Here is a 23,842-nt window from a genome sequence, read left to right as displayed (position 1 = left end):
ACATGAACTTACTTTCTTCTCGTTAAAAAGATAATGTTTCCCAGCTCTGTACTTTGAAAAGGATCAAAAGTAAAGATTTAGACTCAGGAGCAAGGAGTATTCTTAGCATTCAGACTGGGATTCCATAAATCCCTTTCCCACTAATAGGAACCTCCTGCTTAGGTAAGTGGCTGCTTCCAGGCCTAGGGCAGGAAATGAGCAGGTAGCATGTCTTGTCATGCCAGAAAACAAGGGGGCTGAGGCGGACCAGCAAGGTGCAGTCAGAGAACACAAGAGCCAGAGATGGAGCAGCTAGTGTATCAAAATGAGGGATGACTGCAGTGGATTGAAATCAGACCAATGACAAATAATCACGAGTCCAGAACCCATGACACTTCAAACAAGAGAAACCCAGAAAATCAATCGGTCACCTTTGCAAGCTGCTAAGACACCTCTGCATTACTCTGAAAAATAAAGAGAATCAGCTTTGATCCTGATTTTCTAAGACAAATTGTGTTTGAAGACAATCAAATAGCTGATGAGAGAAAGTTGTTAATCATGGAGAAATCACAGCTAATAAATGCAAGAGGATCCAAGAATTTGAAAATCAGCATTGTATGACTCCTGATGAGACAGCGGAGCAAGGCGACGAAAGGTGGGAGACGTTCTCCTGGATGAGGCCGTCTCGATGGAGGAAATAGGGAGACGAAGCAGCATGTGGCCTTGCATCACGCTGAGATGTGTCAGCTGGAGAATTTGCAGCAGAAACCAATGAGCCCTGCACCCCGCTTCCCAGAGCCTGCCCTCAGAGAACTTGGGTGCACCCTTGAGAGAGGGGCCCTATTTTCTCACGTGACAAAGGGGTGGGGTCCAGTCCAGCCCTGTCCTTCTCATAAAATCATTCACTCCCTCACCCTTTGGAGGGAGTGCGGCTACTCTGGTGGTCTGAAGTGCAGATTTACTTGTGCTTAATATATGGGCTGATAGCAATTATATAATTTATGTATAAATATGCACATGTATTGTGGTTGTACTTCAATGGTTTTCCTCGGATGGGTGCACAATAAAAAGATTGGAGACCACGAAACAGAGAGTAGGCTCACGTCTGCAGGTGCAGTTGTACCATGAGATTCAGCTGAGTTCTGGCTTGTGTAGGGTGCAAAGGGAATGGGGAAGGGGCTCAGAGAGGGCTCAGCAGGAGGGTAAAGAAAAAAAGTGCACCAAGAGTGAAGCATCTTTAGGAGCAGTGAAATGAGATACTCCTGACCAGAACACATTTGTTCTCAAATATTCAGAGTACACTCCTCGTGGTAAGGCTGTTTTTGTTTCTCCTCTAACTCATTTCCTCCCTAAGCTGGTGGAGTTTCTACCAGTTGAAAAGGTCGGTTTTGTTTACTGCTTTGCCCAGCTCTCAGACTTTCACTGGAACCGCCCTCTCCGAGGAACCCATCTGTCGTTGGGCAGCTTCGCGTGTCACGTAGACTGTTTCTGGTACCTTCCTAAGAGCTTCTGCGGGGCCCCACTGCGTGGTCATACAACCCTCTGATCTGTTGAGTATCCTTTTCCAAGAAGCTGAGCAGTCTGGTTGTTCCTCCCTTGAGGCAGCCCCTTGTTTCTGCTTGTCCACCCTTGAGCATGGCCCCTGAGTTGGGCACCAAGGCCTCTATCTGCCACCAGAGCCCACTTTTGAAAGCTCAGCTTGGATCAAGTGATTTCTCCTCAAAGACCGCAGTCAGGTCCAAAGTTCACAGCGGAGCATCCGAGACCCTGGACTCTCGGACCCCTGCCCTCCTCTGCCCCCACACCCCTCCCTGGTCCTGTCCCAGCCTCGCCAGAGGCCTGCTGGTCTCGGAAGGTGTCACCAGATTCCTCAGCACTCCTGCCTCCTTCAGATCACCCTGATAGCAACATTTGATTTTTTTAAGACTCTATTTAAATAAAGAACTTCCTTCATTTTTCCATGAAAATGGGATCCTATTATAAAAACAGGGAAAGCGGCCCTGGCTGGTTGGCTCAGCGGTAGAGCGTCGGCCTGGCGTGCGGGGGACCTGGGTTCGATTCCCGGCCAGGGCTCATAGGAGAAGCACCCATTTGCTTCTCCACCCCCACCCCCTCCTTCCTCTCTGTCTCTCCCTTCCCCTCCCGCAGCCGAGGCTCCATTGGAGCAAAGATGGCCCGGGCGCTGGGGATGGCTCCTTGGCCTCTGCCCCAGGCGCTAGAGTGGCTCTGGTCGCAGCAGAGTGACGCCCCGGAGGGGCAGAGCATTGCCCCCTGGTGGGCAGAGCGTCACCCCTGGTGGGCGTGCTGGGTGGATCCCGGTCGGGCGCATGCGGGAGACTGTCTGACTGTCTCTCTCCCCGTTTCCGGCTTCAGAAAAGTACAAAAAATAAAAAAAAATAAAAAAAATAAAAAAAAAAAAACAGGGAAAACCCTTCCTACCAAAAATGACTCCTATATCCTAATGTAAGCATTGTCTTTTACACACATACATTTCTATGTAGGTTTAACACACACTAAAATTTTGTGTCTCCTTTTTTCCACTTATATATCATAACTTTTTAAAACCATTGTTCCCAAATCTGCTCATCAAGTGGCTAGCTCCTAGTTTGTATTTATTTGGAGATACTTTTGTTATTTCTTGTTGAGAATTGTTGCTTTTTATAAGCTTGGCTAGGGACTTGACTTGACTCTCTATGGAGGAATTATTTCAGCCAGTGTCCTACCTTCTGCAGTACACGCTGCCTTTTCTTAACTCTTAAGGGCAATACCTTATTTTTTTGAGTTTCAAACAAGATGTCACACTTCAGAATGAAAGCAACCTGCCCATAAATAAGGCAGTTGCCTGTACAATTTACAAGAGAAAAATAAAACCCTAGGGTGATGACTTGTAGCCTGAGTTATCCCATATCTGGGTAGTTCTAGTTGTCTATCTGCATGACACCCTTCTTCACAACTTCTTCGGGCTTCTGTAAAACAGCAGCAGCAGTGGAGCTCTGTACTACGGTAGTTCTCTCTCCTCCTGGAGACTGGCTGAAAGAGGCAGTGGCAGGGATGATCGGATTCCTTATTCCCGGTTCCAGGCAAATTTCCTTTCAGACTGATGTTTCCATCCTACAGTTGAAAACTTTTTTTTAAGATTTTATTTATTTATTGTAGAGAGAGACAAAAAGAGAGAGAGAAGGGGAGAGGAGTGGGAAGCATCAACTTGTAGTAGTTGCTTCTTGTATGTGCCTTGACCAGGCAAGCCCAGGGTCTCAAACCGGCGACCTCAGCATTCCATGTCGATGCTTTATCCACTGCGCCACCACAAATCAGGCTACAGTTGAAAACTTTGAATAATGTTTAGTAGTCTGTCAGCCTAACAAACTCACTGTTCCTATCATTATCACTGAATATTTTCTTATTTTTAACAAAGTTTGGTTGTATATGTTTATTTTTATTTAATTAACTTAATTTTCCGAGTACCTGCATCATTTCTGCTGTCACTCACAATAGGAAGATACCAGAGATTTTGCCTTTTGGGTGCTCACAATGTAGTTATAGTCGAGGCTGGGAAGTATTCCGTGTTTCCTGGTTTGTGTGGGCTTTGGGGCAGGAAAGACAGATTTAATGAAGCTGAGTGAAGAACAGACTGGAGATCTGGGACGTATTAATGTAGAGGCTTTCCATCTCATCATCATCCGATCTTAGTTTTTCTTTAACCCCCCCCCAGCCTTTCCCCAAATTTCCCTAAGGTTGTTCCTTAATAGGGCTGACGAAGCGACTAAGCCTCAGTTCGTTTGCTTGTTTATTGTGCGAGTGAATTGAAGACTTAGATTGGAATGTTTGAGGGCTGTTGATTTTATCCAGTTGTTCATTGTATGTCTACTGACCGTGGACGGTGTGCTGTGGGCTGTAGGAATCGGAAGTGCCTGCTCTCCAGGTTACTTCCTTATGGGGCAAGAGGCCCTACCAGTGGTCAGCAAATTCATCAGTCAACAGAGCCAAATATCAACAGCACAATGATTGAAATTTCTTTTGAGAGCCAAATTTTTAAAACTTAAACTATATAGGTAGGTACATTCCTTATCGAGGTAGCGCCCACACATGGTTGGGGTTTTTTTTGTTTTGTTTTTTAAGTTGGAAACGGGGAGGCAGTGAGACAGACTCCTGCATGTGCCCAACCGGGATCCACCTGGCATGCCCACCAGGGGGTGATGCACTGCCCATCTGAGGCGTTGCTCTGCTGCAACCAGAGCCACTCTAGCGCCTGAGGCAGAGGCCAAGGAGCCATCCTCAGCACCCGGGCCAACTTTGCTCCAGTGGAGCCTTGGTTGTGGGAGGGGAAGAGAGAGAGAGGAAGGAGAGGGGGAGGGGTGGAGAAGCAGATGGGCGCTTCTCCTGTGTGCCCTGGCCAGGAATCGAACCCAGGACTCCTGCATGCCAGGCCGATGCTCTACCACTGAGCCAACCAGCCAGGGCCACACATGGTATTTTGTGGAAGAGCCACACTCAAGGGGCCAAAGAGCCACATGTGGCTCATGAACTGCAGTTTGCTAACCAGGGCCCTAGGCCAAGATAACGCTTTCTCATGCCTCCACTTTAGAAATTCCAGACCTAGTTGAATGGGGCGGAGCAGACCTCCGTACATCCTGCTTGTTCTGTCACTCACTTCTGGGGCTGTGTTTCTTCATAGTAGGGTGACCCAGTTTTCAAGTTGAATGGCCTGCATTATGGGAACACTCCCTGACCCATGCAAGCCAGGATGGCTGGTCATCCCATTCACAGTGATGAGATGTTGTAGGGTGAGCAGAAGGTTTTGTAGAGGAAGAGGGAAGAAATAAAGACAGCTGACAAAAACCCATTCCCCGGGCAGAATTAATGAAAAGGAACACAGGTCAGGGAATGAATGCCTCACTCCATGACCTCCATGGGTTTGCAGAACAAACCTACCCAGTTCTCCAAATTATGCCTTTTTAGTGGACAGATCATACTCCAGGGGTTCTCTCTCCTTTGAGAATTGAGGTAAAGTGTTGGAAAAGAGGTTTATGACCTTCCTGTTAAAAGGCTATAGGTGGAGCCCTGGCCGGTTGGCTCAGCGGTAGAGCGTCGGCCTAGTGTGCGGAGGACCCGGGTTCGATTCCCGGCCAGGGCACACAGGAGAAGCGCCCATTTGCTTCTCCACCCCTCCGCCGCGCTTTCCTCTCTGTCTCTCTCTTACCCTCCCGCAGCCAAGGCTCCATTGGAGCAAAGATGGCCCGGGCGCTGGGGATGGCTCTGTGGCCTCTGCCTCAGGCGCTAGAGTGGCTCTGGTCGCAATATGGCGACGCCCAGGATGGGCAGAGCATCGCCCCCTGGTAGGCAGAGCGTCGCCCCTGGTGGGCGTGCCGGGTGGATCCCGGTCGGGCGCATGCGGGAGTCTGTCTGACTGTCTCTCCCTGTTTCCAGCTTCAGAAAAATGGAAAAAAAAAAAAAAAAAAAGGCTATAGGTGGAGAACTAATTGTTGTGCCAGTTCATCAAACTGGGATTAGAATTTGGGGAGTGAGAGGGGCCAAAGTCCTTTATTACTGACCACCAGCTTTGTGTCTACACTTGACATGTGTAATCCCGTTTAGTCCCTGTGATTCAAGTTAAACATCTGAAGTTTAATCTGCCCAGAACTGTAAGTGGTAAAGCCGGGATCTGAACATAACACTTCACAGCCTCTGCTCATGGTTGAAAGATTAAAAGGTGTCAGTTGCCTCATCCTCTCTTTTTGTAAATAAACACACCGTGGGAGCTTTTCAGGAGGACAACAGGTGCTAAATCTGAACTCATTACCATGATTCCTGCCCATCTAGCCTCTGCTGGCCTCGCTGGTGTTGTCTCTTACCTCCCCTTGGGTTTTAGGTGCCAAGTTCTCGGACAGCCAGACTTTTCATGTGCTGTTCCCTTGTCTGGTAGCACCTTCCCTTCACTCCCCATCACCCTGCTGATCCTTCAGGGGGGTGTCACATCCCCAGGAAAGTCTTCCCTCCTAGCGCCAGGTTCTCCTGCCCTGTGGCTCTCTCAACGCTCTGCTCCAGCCCAAAGCCCTCATGGTGAGCCCCTCGATCACAATCACTGCTGGGCCCTCAGTGCCCGGAGTGGTAACATCATTGGTAATAAACATCTGTTGAATTACTGAATAAAGAACAGATACATCCACCTACACAATGGAGTGAATTATCAGATCACAGCATGCCTGTGCTCACCACGCCATGGTGCCTTGATGCAGGGAAAGTGTCATTGCAGTGGCCGCACCAACCCCACAGCCTGTCTGGCGTCATCTCTTACTACATGACATTTTGTTCACTGTTCTTTAATCTCCTTGCTGTTTTTTGGACAGGCCAGGCACACTCCTGTCCTAGGACCCTATGGCCTTTGTTGTTCCATCTTCCAGAACCTTCTGAGTTGTTCCTTAGACTTCCATATCTCCTTCTGTAGGTCTTTACCTCAAATGTTACTTCAGGGAGATTAATTCTGACTCCCTCCCCATTTTAAGTGCTTTATTTTCCTCTGTAGCTGAATTACGAGCCAGCATTTATGCTTCACTTACTTCTGTTGACTGCTTTCCCCTGGAAACTGAGGCACGTGTTCGTAGGGATTTTGTCTGTTTTCTTCATTGCTAAAACTCCCACACAATGAAGAATGCCTGGGGCATGGTAGGCATTCAGCAAATATTTATTAATGTAATTAGATTAAGTTGAATGAGAATGCTCATTCTGTTTTTAGTTCATGCAACAAGGTAGGGAAGGATAAGAAGTGTGCAAATCTAGGACCACAGAAGCTTTGTGAGGCCAGCGGCCTCGTGCTTCCTTTGTCTTCCCACAGAGTTGACTCATGTGGTTGGGTTACAGGGGTTGCTCAGATCAGCCTGGTTGCTGTCATTGACACGCTAACTCTGAATTTCTCCAAGGAATTGAAGCTTCTAGCCATGTTTATATGTGTGATCAGATCAGAACAGTGGCTTGTAGACCAAAATTTTGCTTGAAAAAAACATATTTTAGAAACAAGCCTTCCCTTTCATACATATGACAAAGCTGCTGGCTCCAGCTAAGGATCAATCGCTTCCATGTACAATTTTTTTAGGCCTTAACAAGCAAAAGAGCTGTTTGTGATTTTAAAATGCCTTTTTGGCTTTTACCTTGGGTTTGAAGGACTCTGCACTTCTGTGCAGACCAGTGAGTAATGGAACCAGCCTTCTTCTTTAGTCTGAGTCTCTTCAGAAGTGATGTTCTTAAGGAGTCCATTCCTCCTGAGTTGTTTTTTGACACTTGAAAAATTTACTTTAGTATGCTTCTGCCAATAGTTCAGGCACTTATCTTTTCAAATCACCTGTTTATAATCATTTCCCTAGCCTGCATCCCAGCCTTCTGTCTCTCTCAAAGAGCACAGTATCATCACCATTTCAAAAAAAAAATCAGTTTTTTTGCCTGACCAGGTGGTGGTGAAGTGGATAGAGCGTTGGCCTGGGAAACTGAGGACCTAGGATCAAAACCCGTAGTCACCGGCTTGAGTACGGGCTCAGTCGGCTTGAGCATGTGCTCACCATTTTGAGCGCAGGGTCTCCAGCTTGAGCATGGATCATAGATATGACCCCAACGTCACTGAATTGAAGCCCAAGGTCTCTAGCTTGAGCAAGGGGTCACTGGCTTGGCTGGAGCCCCCCCCCCCCATTAAGGCACATATGAGAAGCAATCAATAAACAACTAAGGTGCCGGAACTATGAATTAATACTTCTCATCTTTCTCCCTTCCTGTCTATCCTTGTTTATTCCTCTCCTCTCTCTCTCTCTCTCTGCCTTTCACTTAAAAAAAAAGTGTCACAGAAAACAATCAGTTTTGGGAAAATCCAAAGCATAACATCATTCACTATCTGTATACGATTTCGAAGACTAAATTACATCTTGTGTGATATAACTTGACTTTTCAATAAAGTTTTTTCTATCATGTCAGTTTCATTATCATGGAAATCATAATTAACAATGTGAGTATGATGGCAGGTAATGTTCTTCCTCGTTTTAACAAAATTTTTCAAATACACAAAAAACGGTGAGAGAAATGTACAGTAGAAACCCACAGTCTAGGCTGTACAATCAAAAGTTTGCTTTATTCCATGACATCAATCCATGAATATCTTCTCTCCATTCATCAGTCCACCTTTTTTTGTTCATAAAAGAACACTTACTCCTTTGATGTTTTAGCGTGATATCATTAACCAGAGAGTTCAATATTGTTCACCAAACCAATTGTGTTTATTTCTTTTTTATCTATAACATTAAATTATTTTATTTATTTACTACCCATCTCCTAGCTGAATTCAAGCTCATTCATATTTGTCAGTTCATTGGTATACCTTAACTCCTAAGTTGTTGCCTGGCTCATAGTAAGTGCTCAATAAGTGTGCTGTTGTTGAGTGAATGACAGTATTAAAAACTTGTAATGTTAAAATTTTAACTTCTGTATCACTGATTTGTTTCCCTTCTTCCCAACATCAACTTTGTGACCTAGTTAAAAAGATATGTTAATTTATCAGTTCAAAATATAGTAATTAATCACCTAAAACATACCAGACCTGAGCTAGGTTCTGGGATAGAGTAGAGCGATAATCTGTCTTGAAAGGTGGGCTTTGGTTTTGGAGCTTTTGTGTAAAGAGCATGATGCTGGAAGTATAACAGTTTAGGTATAGCTTCTGCTTCCTAGTATTCTAGATCTTCCTACAAATCAATTATATTTGCTAATTAAGCATTTCTCATTGACTAAACCAATCATGCATTCAAAAAATATTTGCTGAATTTTTACTATGCTCTGGACTCTGGGACTTCATAGATACACAACATGGCTCAGTCTCAAAGGGCATGTAGTCTGTTAGGGGAGAGAGTGATGTGTGGTAAGGACTGTCACTTATTATGGTCTGAGAGGAGGGGTACTTATCTCAGTCTTAGACAGTTAGGGCATCCCTTATCTGGGAGGTGATGGGAGCTGAGACTTAAAGGGAGAAGGAAGTGATAGATGTGTGAAATACATCTCAGCATGAGATAAGATGGAAAAACATGGCATTAAAAACCCCAGGAAGGTCAACATGGAGCAGACAGAGGTATTGGTTGAAGAGTGACTTGGAATGAAACTAGAATGATAGGTGTGCTGACCCTGCTTTATCCTGAAGAAGGTGAAGATTTTCAGCAGGAAATTATTGCAGTCACGTATTCATTTCAAAGAATACCTTGTCAAGCAACACAGAGGAGGGAGTAATTAAGGAGCAGAGAGAAAGGGGCAAGGCTAAAGGTACAGAGAATACTTATGTATCCACTGCAGAGTTTATGAGGGTGTGACAAGTCATGTGATTCATTGATATAGGTAGTCAAGAATTGGAAACATCCTAAATGTCTTGTGGTAGCATGTATCAGGCAGGATTTCTGTCATATTGACTCTGTCACAAAGATTTGTTGGCTCTTGTCATTGGAAATTGTTGAGATCAGCTTTAGGCAGAACTGGGTTCAGGGCTTGGAAGACATCTTTATTCTCTCCATATCTTGGCCATACATGTCTCTGAATTGACGTCATTCTCAAATGGGCTGTGCTCACATGGGCACACAGATGACATCTGTAGCTCTTGACTTCCACCCTGCCAGCTTTGCGAATGTTGCAGAAAGACAGTGACTTCAAAAGTAGCTCTGACTTATCCTAGAGCCACTGTGACTGGTGGGACTTGGATCATAAACTCATCTTTCAACTGAGCTTTTGTCAGATGGAGTCCCCTGGATTATGTGTCCTCTCCTTGGAAGTGTGGAGAGTTGGGACAGTCAGGGGGTCAGGATTCTGCCTGAACTAAAAACGAATTGCACAGCCTGAGGGAGGAAGGGCAGTTAGTTCCGCAGAGTAATGTTGGCAGCCCAGAATGGGGCATCCCAGCTGATGGAATGCATTCACACACTGAACCATTATGCTACTTTAACAAGCAGAGATTCACTATGGTTATTAACCCAGAAGGGTACCTATGGCATATTGTGTAAGTGAAAAAAGTTCCCCCAAAATTAGGTATAGTAGGATTCAATTCTGATTTGAGGATAAAAAAGATCCAAAAGTCTAGGGGAAAAACCCATTAACAGTGGTTATTTCTAGGTGGTAAGAATGGATGACATCTTTATTTTCCTCATATCTTTCTCTAGTCTATGAAAAATATTTTACACTGAGGGTATATTTCTATTAAAGTCAAGAAAACAGAAGGGGGGGAAACTTTCTGTTTAAGGAAAAGGAAAACTTATCTATTGCAGAAGTCTTGGTAAGAATTGATGAGGCCAGAACTAAGAAAGGTGAGGAGAGGAGGGAAGGGGTTGAAAGGTGGTTGAGAGCTGACATCCGTGGGATGTGCTGATTGACTGGCTGAGGGCAGAGCCCGCTGGCACGGGAGGTTCCACCCGTGGTGACCGGGAGGCAGGAGGCACCCAACACCGCGGGGCCAGTGGTGGGTAAAGGCCCGCAAGACAGCCTGTACAAATGAATATTTGCACTTCTTAGAGATTTTGAGGACTTAGTGGTGGAAAACAGACCTTGGAGATTTATGCAATTGAAAGAAGGGTCCATTTGACTTAATAAAGATTTTGAATTACATTTTAAAAGAAGACATTATTACTGTGTGGTAGATATAATGCATACCTCACTTACTAAGTAGTTAGTAGGTTCTGTGAGGGCAGAAAATCATCTTTATGGTGGAATCCCTTAATACCTAGCATAGAACCTGGTTTGTAGAACTAGTACTTTAAAATATGTATTTATCATTGGTGAATTATTGAAGTTAAACTAACATTAGTTCTAAAAGGAAGCCATCGCCATAATCTGCTCAGGAAGATTATCAAACTGATTTGTAATCATTTGTAAATAGGTACTATCAAAGTGCTTAAAATAATGTTTTTCTCAATTAAAAATATTTGTCCTAAATTATTTTATAACCATTGTTCTTTTCTTTTAAAGATTTACTTTTTGATTTTAGAGAGAGGAGAAAAAGAGAGAGAAACGGGGCGGGGGGAGAGGAGCAGGAAGCACCAGCTCGTTGCTGCTTCGGGCGTGTGCCTTGGCCAGGCTAGCCCGGGGCTTCGAACCGGCAGCCCAGCAGTGCAGGTCAGGCTTTATCAGCTGCGCCACTACAGCTCAGGCCTGTTTATGACCATCGTTAATGTTTATCAAATCCTCTCTAATTTACAGATGTAAAAAAATCAGCTTGGTCCTACATCTAGCATAAACTGCTCAAGAAACTGAGGTGACAGCTTATATATTTTCCCCTGGGTATTTCATGCGTACTTTAATCTACCTTATGACGTTATGCTCCTCTGAAGCATATTACCACAGAGCCCAGAAAATCAAGTCTTTGGACTGTGAGGCCGTATATTAGAAGTGCTTTAAGGAGCTTGGGCTCTGGAACCAGCAGGTCTGGCTCCAAATTTTAACATTGTAGTGCGTAGGCACGGGTAGTTTAAGTAGCTCTTTCTGTTTTCTCATCTGTACAAACATGTAATCAGGTTGTCGTGAAGATAAAATGAAATAGTCACTATAAAACACTTAGCACAGAACGCAGCAGTAGTCAGAACTCAAATATCAGCCGTTCTTTAAAAACATATCTAGCTATCTCCTGAGACAGAGTGATTTCAAAAGTACAGGATTTCTGTGTCCCATTTATAGTGGAATTTCTTAGATTTACCTTGAACTGTGTAAATACTTTTCTTTGAAACCTTCCTAGCACAGCTAAAGTCTGTGTTCCCATCTTACATCAGAGCAAAAAGACAAAAGTTGCTGCAAGTTTAGATCTCCACACAAAGGTCATTTCAGACAGCATCAGCCTGAGTTTGAGGCTTTTGATTTATCATAAGCAATTTTAGGATGTCACCATTGTAGTCTTTGGCAGCTGGCTAGCTCCTTGGAAGTAACCACAGGCCAGGCCTGCTGTGATTTCCAAGTCCCCTGTTACGTTTGTCATGGCTGGGCAGTCCCGCCTGTGGCCGACTGCCGGTGTCCTGTCACAGGCTCAGTGCTACCTGGGAAGAAGTAGGCATGGGGGCTCTGACCGCTGCTGCTCGTGGCCTGGAGCAGTGCTGTTTATGAGCACTGCTGGCATTTTCCCTAAGTCTCATCTGAAGTCTTTAAATTGCACTTCCTAGTTTTTTGTTTTGTTTTTGTTTTGTATTTTTCTGAAGCTGGAAACGGGGAGAGACAGTCAGACAGACTCCCGCATGCGCCTGACCGGGATCCACCCAGCACGCCCACCAGGGGCGATGCTCTGCCCACCAGGGGGCAATGCTCTGCCCCTCCGGGGCATCGCTCTGCCGTGACCAGAGCCACTCTAGCGCCTGGGGCAGAGGCCAAGGAGCCATCCCCAGTGCCCGGGCCATCCTCGCTCCAATGGAGCCTTGGCTGCGGGAGGGGAAGAGAGAGACAGAGAGGAAGGAGGGGGTGGGAGTGGAGAAGCAAATGGGCGCCTCTCCTATGTGCCCTGGCCGGGAATCGAACCCTGGTCCCCCTCACGCCAGGCCGACGCTCTACCGCTGAGCCAACCGGCCAGGGCCCACTTCCTAGTTTTGATCTTCAAATTAACATCTCCAGAAAGGAGTTGAAATAAAATGTTTGGTTGAAAACTTTAAATAGAGAAGTTGTTGGTGTAATTCATTCTTCATATAGTGTCAGAGTTGATTTAGTACCAAATTATAGTCACAAAGCAGCAAAGGCCTGCCATTTCTTACAAGGTTGTGAATAAATTATTTACTCCCCCTCCCTCGCACTGTTTGAGCTATAAGCTAGGGGGATCTTTGACACAAAAATATAAACATAGATGAGGTGTTGTTTCTTTTTATCTTTTTTGGGTTTGACAAGCATTTCATTTTTCATTTCGCTTGCATGTATTTTAACATGAAATAAAACACCTTAGGCCACATGAAATAAAACACCTTAGGCCCTGGCCGTTGGCTCAGTGGTAGAGTGTTGGCCTGGTTTGTTGATGTCCCAGGTTCGATTCCCAGTCAGGGCAGACAGGAGAAGCACCCATCTGCTTCTCTGCCCTTCCCCCTCTTCTCTCTCTCTCTGTCTTTCCCTCTCCCCCCCCCCCTTTTTCTTCCTCTCCCACGGCCATGGTTCGATTAGAGCAAGTTGGTCCGCATGCTAAGAAGAGCTCAGTTGCTGAGCAATGGAGCAAAGTCCAGATGGGCAGAGTATCACCCCCTAGTGGGCTTGCCAGGTGGATCCCAGTCGGGATACATGCAGGAGTCTGTCTTTCTGCCTCCCATCCTCTCACTGAATAAAAAAAATAAAATAAAAACCAAACAAACAAAAGTTTTAAGTGTTTTAGATGTTAAATTTTATTTTATTATTTTTTAAAAGTGTCCACATAGGGACTAGATCACTGAGTTGCAGAGACAGATATCAAACCATGAAGCTTTGGTAACCACATAGATTTTCTGAAGATAAAAAACATGATTTCAAAAGTGTCAGATTCTATTTCTGAATCCTTAGCAATAACCAAGGTTTTACAAAGAAATACTTAAAGCTTTCTTGGCATCCTGAATGCACATAGACCCTCTTCTCCACCCCTGATGCCTTCCAGTGCCCTCCCCCCAACTCCCTAAAGAAGAAGAAGCAATAGTTGCCTCTTGTTGGCAGTAGGATTTATTCAGTAATTTACTTTCAGCCAACTGCAGCCAAAGCCATTGCCTCTGGGCCCTTGTTCAGAAACGTAGAAATGAAAGAACAGGTTGGCAAGACCTCGCACAGCTCCCCAGTTGCAGCCCTATTATCTCCTTGGTCTGCCACCCCCGTTAGGCAGAAGCCTGGGAGACTGGGTAGTAGCACAGTAAGTAGCTATGCAGCCGGCCCGTTCCTCTCCACTGTCCCTGCTTTCCCAGGGTCCCCTCCTCTGTCTGCACTCGTGGAGGTGGAGAGGGTCTGGGGCTTCAGGTACCTTGGCCAGGGCTGGCCGTCCTGCCCACCGCGAAGGGCTTCTGTGCTGGCTTCCTGCCTGGGAAGGGGCTCCCGAGTCCTGGAAAAACCAGGACCAACTTCCTTCGTTTGTTGACCACTCACCTGTGAATGAATGCAGTTGTGTTGAGCAAATATGTCCTGTGTGGGTTTTATTGACTGTAGCGTGTCTCTCCATTGAGGTTATTTATACTTTGTCCTGCTCAGGTCTGAGTCAAGCATGGCGGTGGTTTCCTTCAGTATCATGTGGCCTCAGTGGGGTCACCTCCTTGAAAACCAGATTTCTCTGGACCGAATGAACATACAGGAAAGAAGGGCCTTTTGTTTTCTGATTGTTGCCTTCTGGTGGAATTCTTTGAAAATACAGGCACAAAAGACAAATGTTTGATGAGGGTCTGTAGCTGCTTTTCCTCTTGGTCAAGTGCTTAAAAAGTGAAGTTTTAGAACTCACATCATGCGCGACCCAGAGGAACATGGCTTTTCTTTTCCAGAACAGTGTTCTACAGACCAGACTCTGTTCTTTGTGGTGGTAGCTTTGCGGGGTGGTCTTCGTCCCTCTGAGCATTACCTTTTGTTCTTTCTTCATCCCGTGTACTGGTTCGGTAGAGCCCGTCATTACCATCTTTCATTAGTATGTCTTAGAGGAGTGGGTAATGTGGCTTGGTTTTGCCGCCAAACCCCTTTCACCTAACTGGAGAGTGAAATAGATTCACTGGCCAGGCAGCAGGAGTCCACATAGATTGTGCAGGGCCACCGACAGCACCCCCAGCCCTGTGGGGGGGACCCTTGTCCAGCCCGGCTCCCCAGAGTCCTGGTCACGGGTGGTGACACCCGGAGAGGGGCATTTCCGGGGACTCTTGTCCAGCCCTGCTCCCCAGAGTCCTGGTCACTGGTGGTGACACCCGGAGAGGGCATTTCCGGGAACGCTTGTCCAGCCCTGCTCCCCAGAGTCCTGGTCACTGGTGGTGACACCCGGAGAGGGCATTTCCGGGGACCCTTGTCCAGCCCTGCTCCCTGCAGAGTCCTGGTCACTGGTGGTGACACCCGGAGAGGGGCATTTCCGGAGACTCTTGTCCAGCCCTGCTCTCCAGAGTCCTGGTCACTGGTGGTGACACCCGGAGAGGGCATTTCCAGAGACGCTTGTCCAGCCCTGCTCCCCAGAGTCCTGGTCACTGGTGGTGACACCCGGAGAGGGCATTTCCGGGGACCCTTGTCCAGCCCTGCTCCCTGCAGAGTCCTGGTCACTGGTGGTGACACCCGGAGAGGGGCGTTTCCGGGGACCCTTGTCCAGCCCTGCTCCCTGCAGAGTCCTAGTCACTGGTGGTGACACCCGGAGAGGGGCGTTTCCGGGGACCCTTGTCCAGCCCTGCTCCCTGTAGAGTCCTGGTCACTGGTGGTGAAACCCGGAGAGGGCATTTCTGGGGACCCTTGGTCCAGCCCTGCTCCTGTAGAGTCCTGGTCACTGGTGGTGACACCCGGAGAGGGCATTTCCGGGGACCCTTGTCCAGCCCTGCTCCCCAGAGTCCTGGTCACTGGTGGTGACACCCGAAGAGGGGCGTTTCCGGGGACCCTTGTCCAGCCCTGCTCCCCAGAGTCCTGGTCACTTGTGGTGACACCCAGAGAGGGCATTTCCGGGGACCCTTGTCCCACCCTGCTCCCCAGAGTCCTGGTCACTGGTTGTGACACCCGGAGAGGGGCATTTCCGGGGACCCTTGTCCAGCCCTGCTCCCTGCAGAGTCCTGGTCACTGGTGGTGACACCCGGAGAGGGCATTTCCGTCAGGAAACAGTAGCCGTGTTCTGAGGAAACAGGAAGGCAGAGAGCACAGAGCTGAATGCTTTCCAGACAAATGTATTTTCCACTAAAAAAATAAATAAAAAGCAGGATTTGGTTCAGGTTAATCCATCCTGAAGAGAATTCTTTTCATGTGACTGTTTTTCTGGGAGTATGTGGGAGCAGTTAATTCCTGGCTCCCCCCGGTTAAGAAGGAACAGGGTAAAATGAAAACATTTCATGATGGGCAAGATGGCTTGAATTAAGTTAGTAATTGTTTCTGCTTGCTGATTAAATCCTAACTGCCCTGCCTTCTGTTTTCCTTTCCACATCAGCTCACACCCCCGACAACAGCTTCCTGGGCTTTGTGGTGGAGCAGCACCTGAACTCCAGCGACATCCACCACATTAACGAAATCAAAAGGCAGAACCAGTCCCTTGTGTATGGCAAAGTGGATAGCTTCTGGAAGGTGAGCCAGTCTGTGCCCTCTCTCTGAAAAGATGCTTGTTGGATAATTTAATTTAACTTTGATCCGGGGAGGGCAGTAATCAAACCAAGTGCCTAGGGCTTAACGGGATAAACAAGAGTATGCAAGGATTTGGTTACTCAGCATTTGAGTAAGAAAGGCTGTACCTACTCCTCTACATGGTGGCGGCCCAGCAAAGCCCTTTAGTCTTTGCGTGTTGGAAATGGCACATGACAGCCTCTTTCACACCCTGTGTTTGCATCTGCTAGCCAGGTTCCCACAGAAGCTGGATATTTCTCTGTAGCAAAGTGTTACACAGCGAGACCCTTTGCCAGGTGGCCTTTTGCCTCTGCCTTTTGGGAATGGCATGTGAAGATAGGCAGCTCCGTTTGCTGGGGTGGGTGGGGGCCGTCGCAGTCACCCGGCTATGGTCAGTGCCCGCAGTGGTCAGTGGTCAGCTAACCAGGAAAGGAGTGTGCCTGCCAGGAATGACCATGGGCAGTTTGCTCAAGGAGATAGATGTTGGACAAAACAGTGTTCTTGGCCACAGACTGAGCCAGGTGGTCCAGAAGCGTCGAGCTGTGGGCGCTGGAGGGCGCCTTGCTCGCCTGGACTGTTTCCAGAGCACATCTGGGGAAGGTGAAACAGGGAAGGCACTGATTGGGATGTGACCTGTTGACATGACATGCAGGTCTTTTTATATGAGGGATATGCAAATACTGTACTTAATAGTATTTTGAGGACATGTCTGCGAAGGATGAGACAGACTCCAGGAGTTCAAAACGTGCTTCTTTCTAAACATGAAAGTTCATCACTTCCTGGAACGCTCGGGGGCTGTGGTCCCATGTTCTCGTGTCTTGCTGATTGAGGAAGTCGGGAATGAGCCCACGGAGGAAGCGCACAGGATGTGCAGTGGGAGTGTCCCTGCAGCTGCTCCTCTGACCCGTCTTCAGAGAAGAGAAAGCACTGCTGCCCGCTCCAGTTCTCAGGCTAACTAGGCCCAGAAATGGTGAAATCAGCCTGTTTCCAGGGAAGCAGGTTTAATTCCAGGTCACTGTCTTTGCTATGCAGAGAATCTGTCTTCGTATATAGTATGGTGGCTCTCAACTGCAGGCAGTTACACCCCCAGGGGGCATGTGGCTTGTCTGGAGACAATTGTGGTTGTCATGACTGAGGGGCAGGACTGTTGGCATCTGCTTGGTAGAGGTAGGGGTGCTGCTGATCATCTTACGTACACAAGACGGCTCCATATTAGAGTTATGTGGCACAAAATTCCAGCAGTGCTGCCTGACCAGTGGTGCGCAATGGATAGAGCATCAACCTGGGACACTGAGATCCCAGGTTGGAAACCCTGAAGCTGCTGGCTTAACGCAGGGTCACCAGCTTGAGTGCCAGGTCACCGGCTTGAACATGGGATCATAGACATTGACTCCATGGGCGCTGGCTTGAGCAAAGGTCGTTGACTCAGCTGGAGTCCCCCGGTGAAGGCACATATGAGAAAGCAATCAACAAACAACTAAAGTGTCGCAGTTAGGAGTTAATTCTTATCTCTCTTTCTCACTGTCTCACTAAAAAATGAAATGGTAAAACCTATATTACCTACCTATATTATTTTATATTTTTTCTTCTCAAGTAAAATAAGATCAGGTTAGGTTATAAATAGTTATTTAAGATTTTCCCATGGATTTATACATCTTTGTATAAATCAAACTCTGCCCATGTTAACAAGGCATTATTTAATTGACTTTCAGCCCAACTTGGGTCAATAAGGACACATTGGGTGTGCTCATTCTCAACTCGATTGTGAAAGAAATAGATCGTGGCACTGGTTTCAGGAAGACACTGGCTCTTTAAAACAGTGGTCTCACTGCCTTCTCCCCCTGCACCTGCTGGAAGAAGAGTTGCATATCTTTGTGGACTTGACCTTCAAATTATACCCCTTTCCTTTTGAAGCCAAGTGCTGCTTTCTCCTAGGTGACTTGTCAGCTTTCTTGGTTTTCCTAGAAAATAAAAATAATAAATCTGTTCTGAATGCTTTTGGATCACCTTTTTTTGGATAAATTACAGCTGCCCCTGAAAGGATGATTTCTTATGCCAGTCAAAATCCCAAAAGTATGAGCCATGTGATTTGGGGGTGTGGTTTGGAAATTCTTCCCAAATCCTGCAGATGACCCGACCTTTCAAGTGCTGTGCGTTGCCCAACTATCGTTTTACCGAATGCTAGGTGGCTATATGCCTGCATCAGTCCTTGTCCTTGTCTGAATACTCCCAATCTGGGCTGTCATTTCTGTTTCATTACATCATTACCCAGTGTTCTTTGATGAGAAAGGTACAAAAAGATGAAGAGTACTGTAAAGTTTTCACATCAATTCAGCACATCTCCTCCAACTTGTCTCACAGTACGTGAGAGTTCAGCCTCTTTTTCCAAAACTTCCCCCATCCCGTGGGATCTAGTAAATGTGCACAGAAAACAGATGGGCCTTTTAAGTGAGACATTATCATATAAACATTCCCAGGGTTGCGTTCGACACTGACTTTAGCTAGCAGGAAGTTTTAAAAGTTGTTTTTCCATTCTCTCCCCGCCATCACCTGCGTCCTCCTTTGCCTCAGAGATCTTGGGAAGGGAAGAGATGCTGTCAGTCTTGAGAGGTTTAGGATTGCTGTAAAGCACGTGCTTGTGCACAGGGTTGAACCAGATGATCTCAGGAGGTCCTCTCCTCCTTCACCTTCAGATTCTAGGACCCACGAAAATTCTGAAGATGCCTGCTATGCTGCCAGCCCTACTTCACTGTCCTCTGCCCTTCGAGGGAACCTTCTCACCTGCCCGGGCACTGCAGTGTGGAATCCCACCATGTGACCCCTCCACCCTTGGCTGGTTGGCCCAGGGGTGTACGCTGACCCAAGGCATTCCACCTTGGTGGTTGGCAATCATGATTCTGGCTCAGAAAACCAACCTATTATCAATGAGATTTTTCACTTGGCATTGCAGACCAGAGGGACAGTGAGAGTGATAGCCATAGGGACAGAAATTAAAAGGATATGTCCATAGTTATGACGAGGTCAAAGCAGAAGCCTTCTGGAAGTCCAATGATGAAGAAGCAGGACCAACTTGGAAAGGGGAGGGCTGTCAAGAACATAACGGAGCAGAATCCCAGGGAGGGGAGGCTCCACCACGAGGGACGTGGGGTGCTTTGGAGGAGCCCGGTAGGAAGGGAGCGGGACAGACAGATGCGATCTATGCAGCCTAGAGAGAAAGAAAAAGTGGCTGCTGGAGTTCCTGGAAGCTCCCCCCCCCCCAATTCTGTATCCTTTTATCTCTATTTCCTTGCAGTGTTCTGAGTGGTTTCTGTTCCTTGTAGTCATATTAAGGAAATCTACTAAAATATATAGGTCATTCACTGCATTCCAAATGCCTATTAAGTGTAGAGGCTGAGGAGGAATAAGTTACCTCATCTCCTCCCCACGGGCCGAGGTACCCTCTGGTCTTGTCCTGTTGTTACAATATATGGTGGAGGAGTGAGTGGGAGGGAGTGGACCTTACTGTCTGACTCCAGAATCCCAAACACATGAATATAGGAATCATCTCTGCCCAAGACCCTTCGCATCAAATGACACTGTGTAGAGTCTAATCGCAAGTACAAATCTATTTCTTAGCCCAAGAACCCACAGCTTTAGGTTCTTGACATCCACCTTGGGGGCAGGCTGGTCATTGGAGTCAGCTAACACACATGCCAACGAGAAAAGTCTGTCCAGTGTGGCCGAATTCAAGGTCCTTCAACATCAGGAAATAAAAAATTAGTCAATTTTATAAAAATAAGAGATTTTGAAAATTGTGGAAATTAAAATTAATTGAAGTCTTGCTTAACAGTATTTAATTCCATGTTTCTTTAAAAACAGTAGCCTGAACATAACTGAATGTTTTGCTGATGGTGCAGGGTCAGCGCTTTACACATCCCCGATCTCACCAGCATTTCCTGATTACTCATTGATACACAACTGCTGCCGAGGTAAATGTCCTGAAGGCCTTGCGTTGAGCACCTCAGGGGAACAAGCACAGCCTCTGAACCACAGTGGTAACAACTACCATAGAGAGCAGGGCTCTGTGCATGCGGGTCAGCCGGCACCTTGCTCAGATGCTGACTCTGCAGTCTCACCAGCACCCGCAGTGCTGCTGTGCTGTCTGAGTAACAGGGCCTTGGGGTGTTCAGGGTGGTGGACAGCTGTGGTTTTCAACCACTGGTCTGCCAGAAATTTTGTGCCAATCCATGAAAGAGTTAACTACCCTGATGTTGTATATAGATTATAAACCCAGTGATTATAAACCCTATAATCTTCTTACAACATCAGGGTGTAACTCTTTCGTGGACTGGCATGAAATCTCGGGTGGACTGGCGCTGACCAGTCCGTGGACCGGCGGTGGAAACTTGGACTGAGCAGCTGGCCAATAAGTGAATAAATAATTCCTTTTTCCTCTTTACTTTTGCCTGCTGCTCTGTCAGACTACCAGCTATCATGTGACTTTTTACTCCTGATCATGCCAGATTCTAGTCACCCCCGAATCTCACTTCCCAGGCAGGACACTTGCAAGGTTATTACTTCTTGTCTCTGGTGCCTGGCCCCAGAGGATGGGGTGACCCTGTGGTAAGCAGGGGACTCCGAGAGGAGGTGAGAGGCGCAGTACCTCCTCCTCATCTGCTGCCCTGGTTTGTACACTGGGTGCTTACTAAGCAATATGGCGTCATAGTCAGGAACAGCCTCGGAGCAAAATAGCTGGGTTCAAATCCTGCCTCTGCCACCAATTTACTTGACTTCATTTGGCCTCATTTCTCATAGGGATGATAATAGGGTCTACCTATAGATTAAATGAGTTAATATATGTACAGTGCTTATATTAACACACAGTACTTCTGCTATTATTAATATCATTATTGAGGCCAGTTTGGAAACATAGTAAGATTTGATGTGGGTGTGAGATTGGGGGAGTAAAGCTTCTGAGGAACTGACAGATACAAGTCTGCCCCGAGGTACTCAGATTTCAATTTTTAAACTGTGTCAGTAGTTGGCAAAGTCTGGCCTACCAGCCACCTGTTTTTGTAAATAAAGTTTTATTGGAACAGAGCTACGCCTGTTTGTTGTCTGTGGCTGCTTTTGCACTAACATGGCAGAGTTATATAGTTGTGACAGAGACTTTCAAACCAGCAAAACCTAAAATACTTATTATCTGGCCCTTTATAGAAAACATCTGAGACCCTTGAGCTGCATCGTGTCCCAAGTAAAACCAGTTCCCTGCAGGACAGTGAGCCAGCGTCCCTGGCGTCAGAGGTCTTTTCAGCTTGAGTGTCCTTGATTTTTTTTTTTTCTGTATGATTGAGGCTGATGGATAAGCAATACATGGAAAAATGAAGTGTAATTTTTACTAAAATCTCTGTTTCTCTAAAGACAAAGCCCCAGGCCCTGAGTCTGGCCTCTCTTAATAGGAATTCAGTGGGACTCACTCACTTGCTTTTTCAGTAACTAACTCATTGATAATAAAAGAAGGCCTTCTATTAGTGTGTTTACATTTCCCGGAGCCTCCAAAGCCATCATTTAAGGAGATACACGCCCATTCCTTCTAAGCAAGTGAGGGCACTTACCGTCCTTCGCCACCCTGGGTTATAGATGACAGATTGGTCTAAGGAAATGGAGTGACGTGGCCAAGGTCCTGTAGCACACAACATGACAAGTCCAGAACCAGGACCAGGGTTCTGACTGACCTCTCAGGCTCTTGCCTCCCTGCCACCACTTACTTGAGAAGCTGTTCACTCCCCCTACCCTGGAGGCTGAGTTCATGTTTACAGCAGGATGGAAGCCAGGAAACAAGGTCTACATGAGTGTATTATGTAAGCAGCAGGATCCCTGGGCAAATATTGGCATATCAGGTAAAGTGTTGCTCCTGGCTGCTCATCACACAAACAGGGCCTCACAGTCAGTCCTACAAAGAGTAAATGTGCCGTATTTCTGCAATTCAAGTTGCGTTCAGCCCGAGCCTGCCTGGCAGCACCCACAGTTAACCAGCATTGACTGCATTTGGAAAGCTTCTTTTTATGTGGACGTCAAGGGCTTTGTGGTTTTAAAGCATCTCCTAAACTGACCCGGAGTCCCATACCCACAGGCTAAGAAGCAGGGCAGCCCACCTCCCAGAAATGTGATGCACTCTTTCCCTGCTCTCCACCCCTAACTTCTCCTGCTTCTTAATCCATTCTCCACGTGGCAGCAGCCCAGGAGGTCTTGTTTAAAATGTAAATTAGGTTGTATTACTCCTTTTCCCAAAACCCTCCCCCGCCAATGGATTCATTTTAAACTTAGAGCACATTGCATTTATGGTGAAATCTAGTGTCAGTAGAGCAGGGGTAGTGAACCTTTTTATACCTACCGCCCACTTTTGTATCTGTTAGTAGTAAAATTTTCTAACCGCTCACCGGTTCCACAGTAATGGTGATTTATAAAGTAGGGAAGTAACTTTACTTTATAAAATTTATAAAGCAGAGTTACAGCAAGTTAAAGCATATAATAATAATTACTTACCAAGTACTTTATGTCGGATTTTTACTAAGTTTGGCAGAATAAATCTTTATAAAACAACTTACTATAGTTAAATCTGTCTTTTTATTTATACTTTGGTTGCTCCCCTACCGCCCACCATGAAAGCTGGAGCGCCCACTAGTGGACGGTAAGGACCAGGTTGACTACCACTGCAGTAGGGTGACTTATCGGGGGTCTTTGCAAGCAAGCCACATAGGTCCGACCCCAAGGAGACTCTGGCTGCATGGGGTCCCACACACCACCCCTTCAGCTCCAGCCTCCCAGGGCTGCCTGTCCCACACACGTGCCCTCAAGCAACTGTTAGCCCTCCTCACTCCTATCGGAGCATTCTTCCCCTTCCTTTTATGTAATTTTAATCATTTTGTGATCACATACAGTATTTACCTTTTTCTGTCAACCTCTCCTTAATGGCTGGACTATAAGCTCTTTGAGGGCAGAAATCATTATTGATTTTGCCCTACCCAACATGGTTCCTGGCATATAGTAGGTGCTTACTCAGTAATGACTGGGTGAGTGCATCAATTCTCCTTTTGATTTTGTTAAATGCAATCTACCTGAGGGTTTGGCAATAGGACTTGGAACGCATTTTGCTTTGGGCATTGCCCTGTGCTCTGGTCCACAGGACACTAGGAGATGGGATTTGAAGGGAAAAGAATGGAGCTCTACCTGTGCAGATCCTGTGGAGCCCATAGGGGTTTCCCGGTTCTCAAAGCCCCTGGTGAAATTAGCAGGGAAATGGCATGGGAAGAAAACACTGCAGGGAGGCGGGGCCTGTCCCCACACCCTCACTTGTACCATGGAGGTATTGGTAAAAAGGAACAAATTTTGATACAGTAACACAATGAACCTCAAAATAGTTGTGCTCAGTGTAAGAGCCAAACGTATTTTTTTAAAAAAAGAATCTACACTGTATGAGTCTATGTGCAAAAACTCTAGGAAATTCAAACTAATCCATAGTGACAGAAAGCAGATGGGATGTTGCCTGGGGAAGGGCGAGAGAGGTGGTATGTAGCCACTGTCTCGATTGCAGAGATGGGTTTACGGTGGCCATATATGCATGCTATAAAAGTGTATGCTTTAAATG

The 23,842-nt window shown here is 46.6% G+C and overlaps 1 protein-coding gene and 1 non-coding gene across 8 annotated transcripts in view; both read left to right on the top strand.

Moving 5' to 3' along the window:
• The window catches only part of MGAT5 (alpha-1,6-mannosylglycoprotein 6-beta-N-acetylglucosaminyltransferase), a 384,044-nt gene that overhangs the window by 258,603 nt on the left and 101,599 nt on the right, over positions 1-23,842 (top strand). For all 7 annotated transcript variants that reach the window (XM_066233788.1, XM_066233790.1, XM_066233787.1 and 4 more), the window contains exon 11: positions 16,046-16,179. In XM_066233788.1, the coding sequence (XP_066089885.1) occupies positions 16,046-16,179 (134 nt within the window). The remainder of the gene's footprint in view (positions 1-16,045; positions 16,180-23,842) is intronic.
• Positions 5,038-5,113, top strand: TRNAT-AGU (transfer RNA threonine (anticodon AGU)). Its single transcript has one exon. It is a non-coding gene; the product is annotated as a tRNA-Thr (tRNA).

The sequence above is a fragment of the Saccopteryx bilineata genome, chromosome 5, assembly GCF_036850765.1.
Source record: "Saccopteryx bilineata isolate mSacBil1 chromosome 5, mSacBil1_pri_phased_curated, whole genome shotgun sequence".
Taxonomy (NCBI): domain Eukaryota; kingdom Metazoa; phylum Chordata; class Mammalia; order Chiroptera; family Emballonuridae; genus Saccopteryx; species Saccopteryx bilineata.
This window is presented reverse-complemented; position numbering and strand designations above follow the sequence as displayed.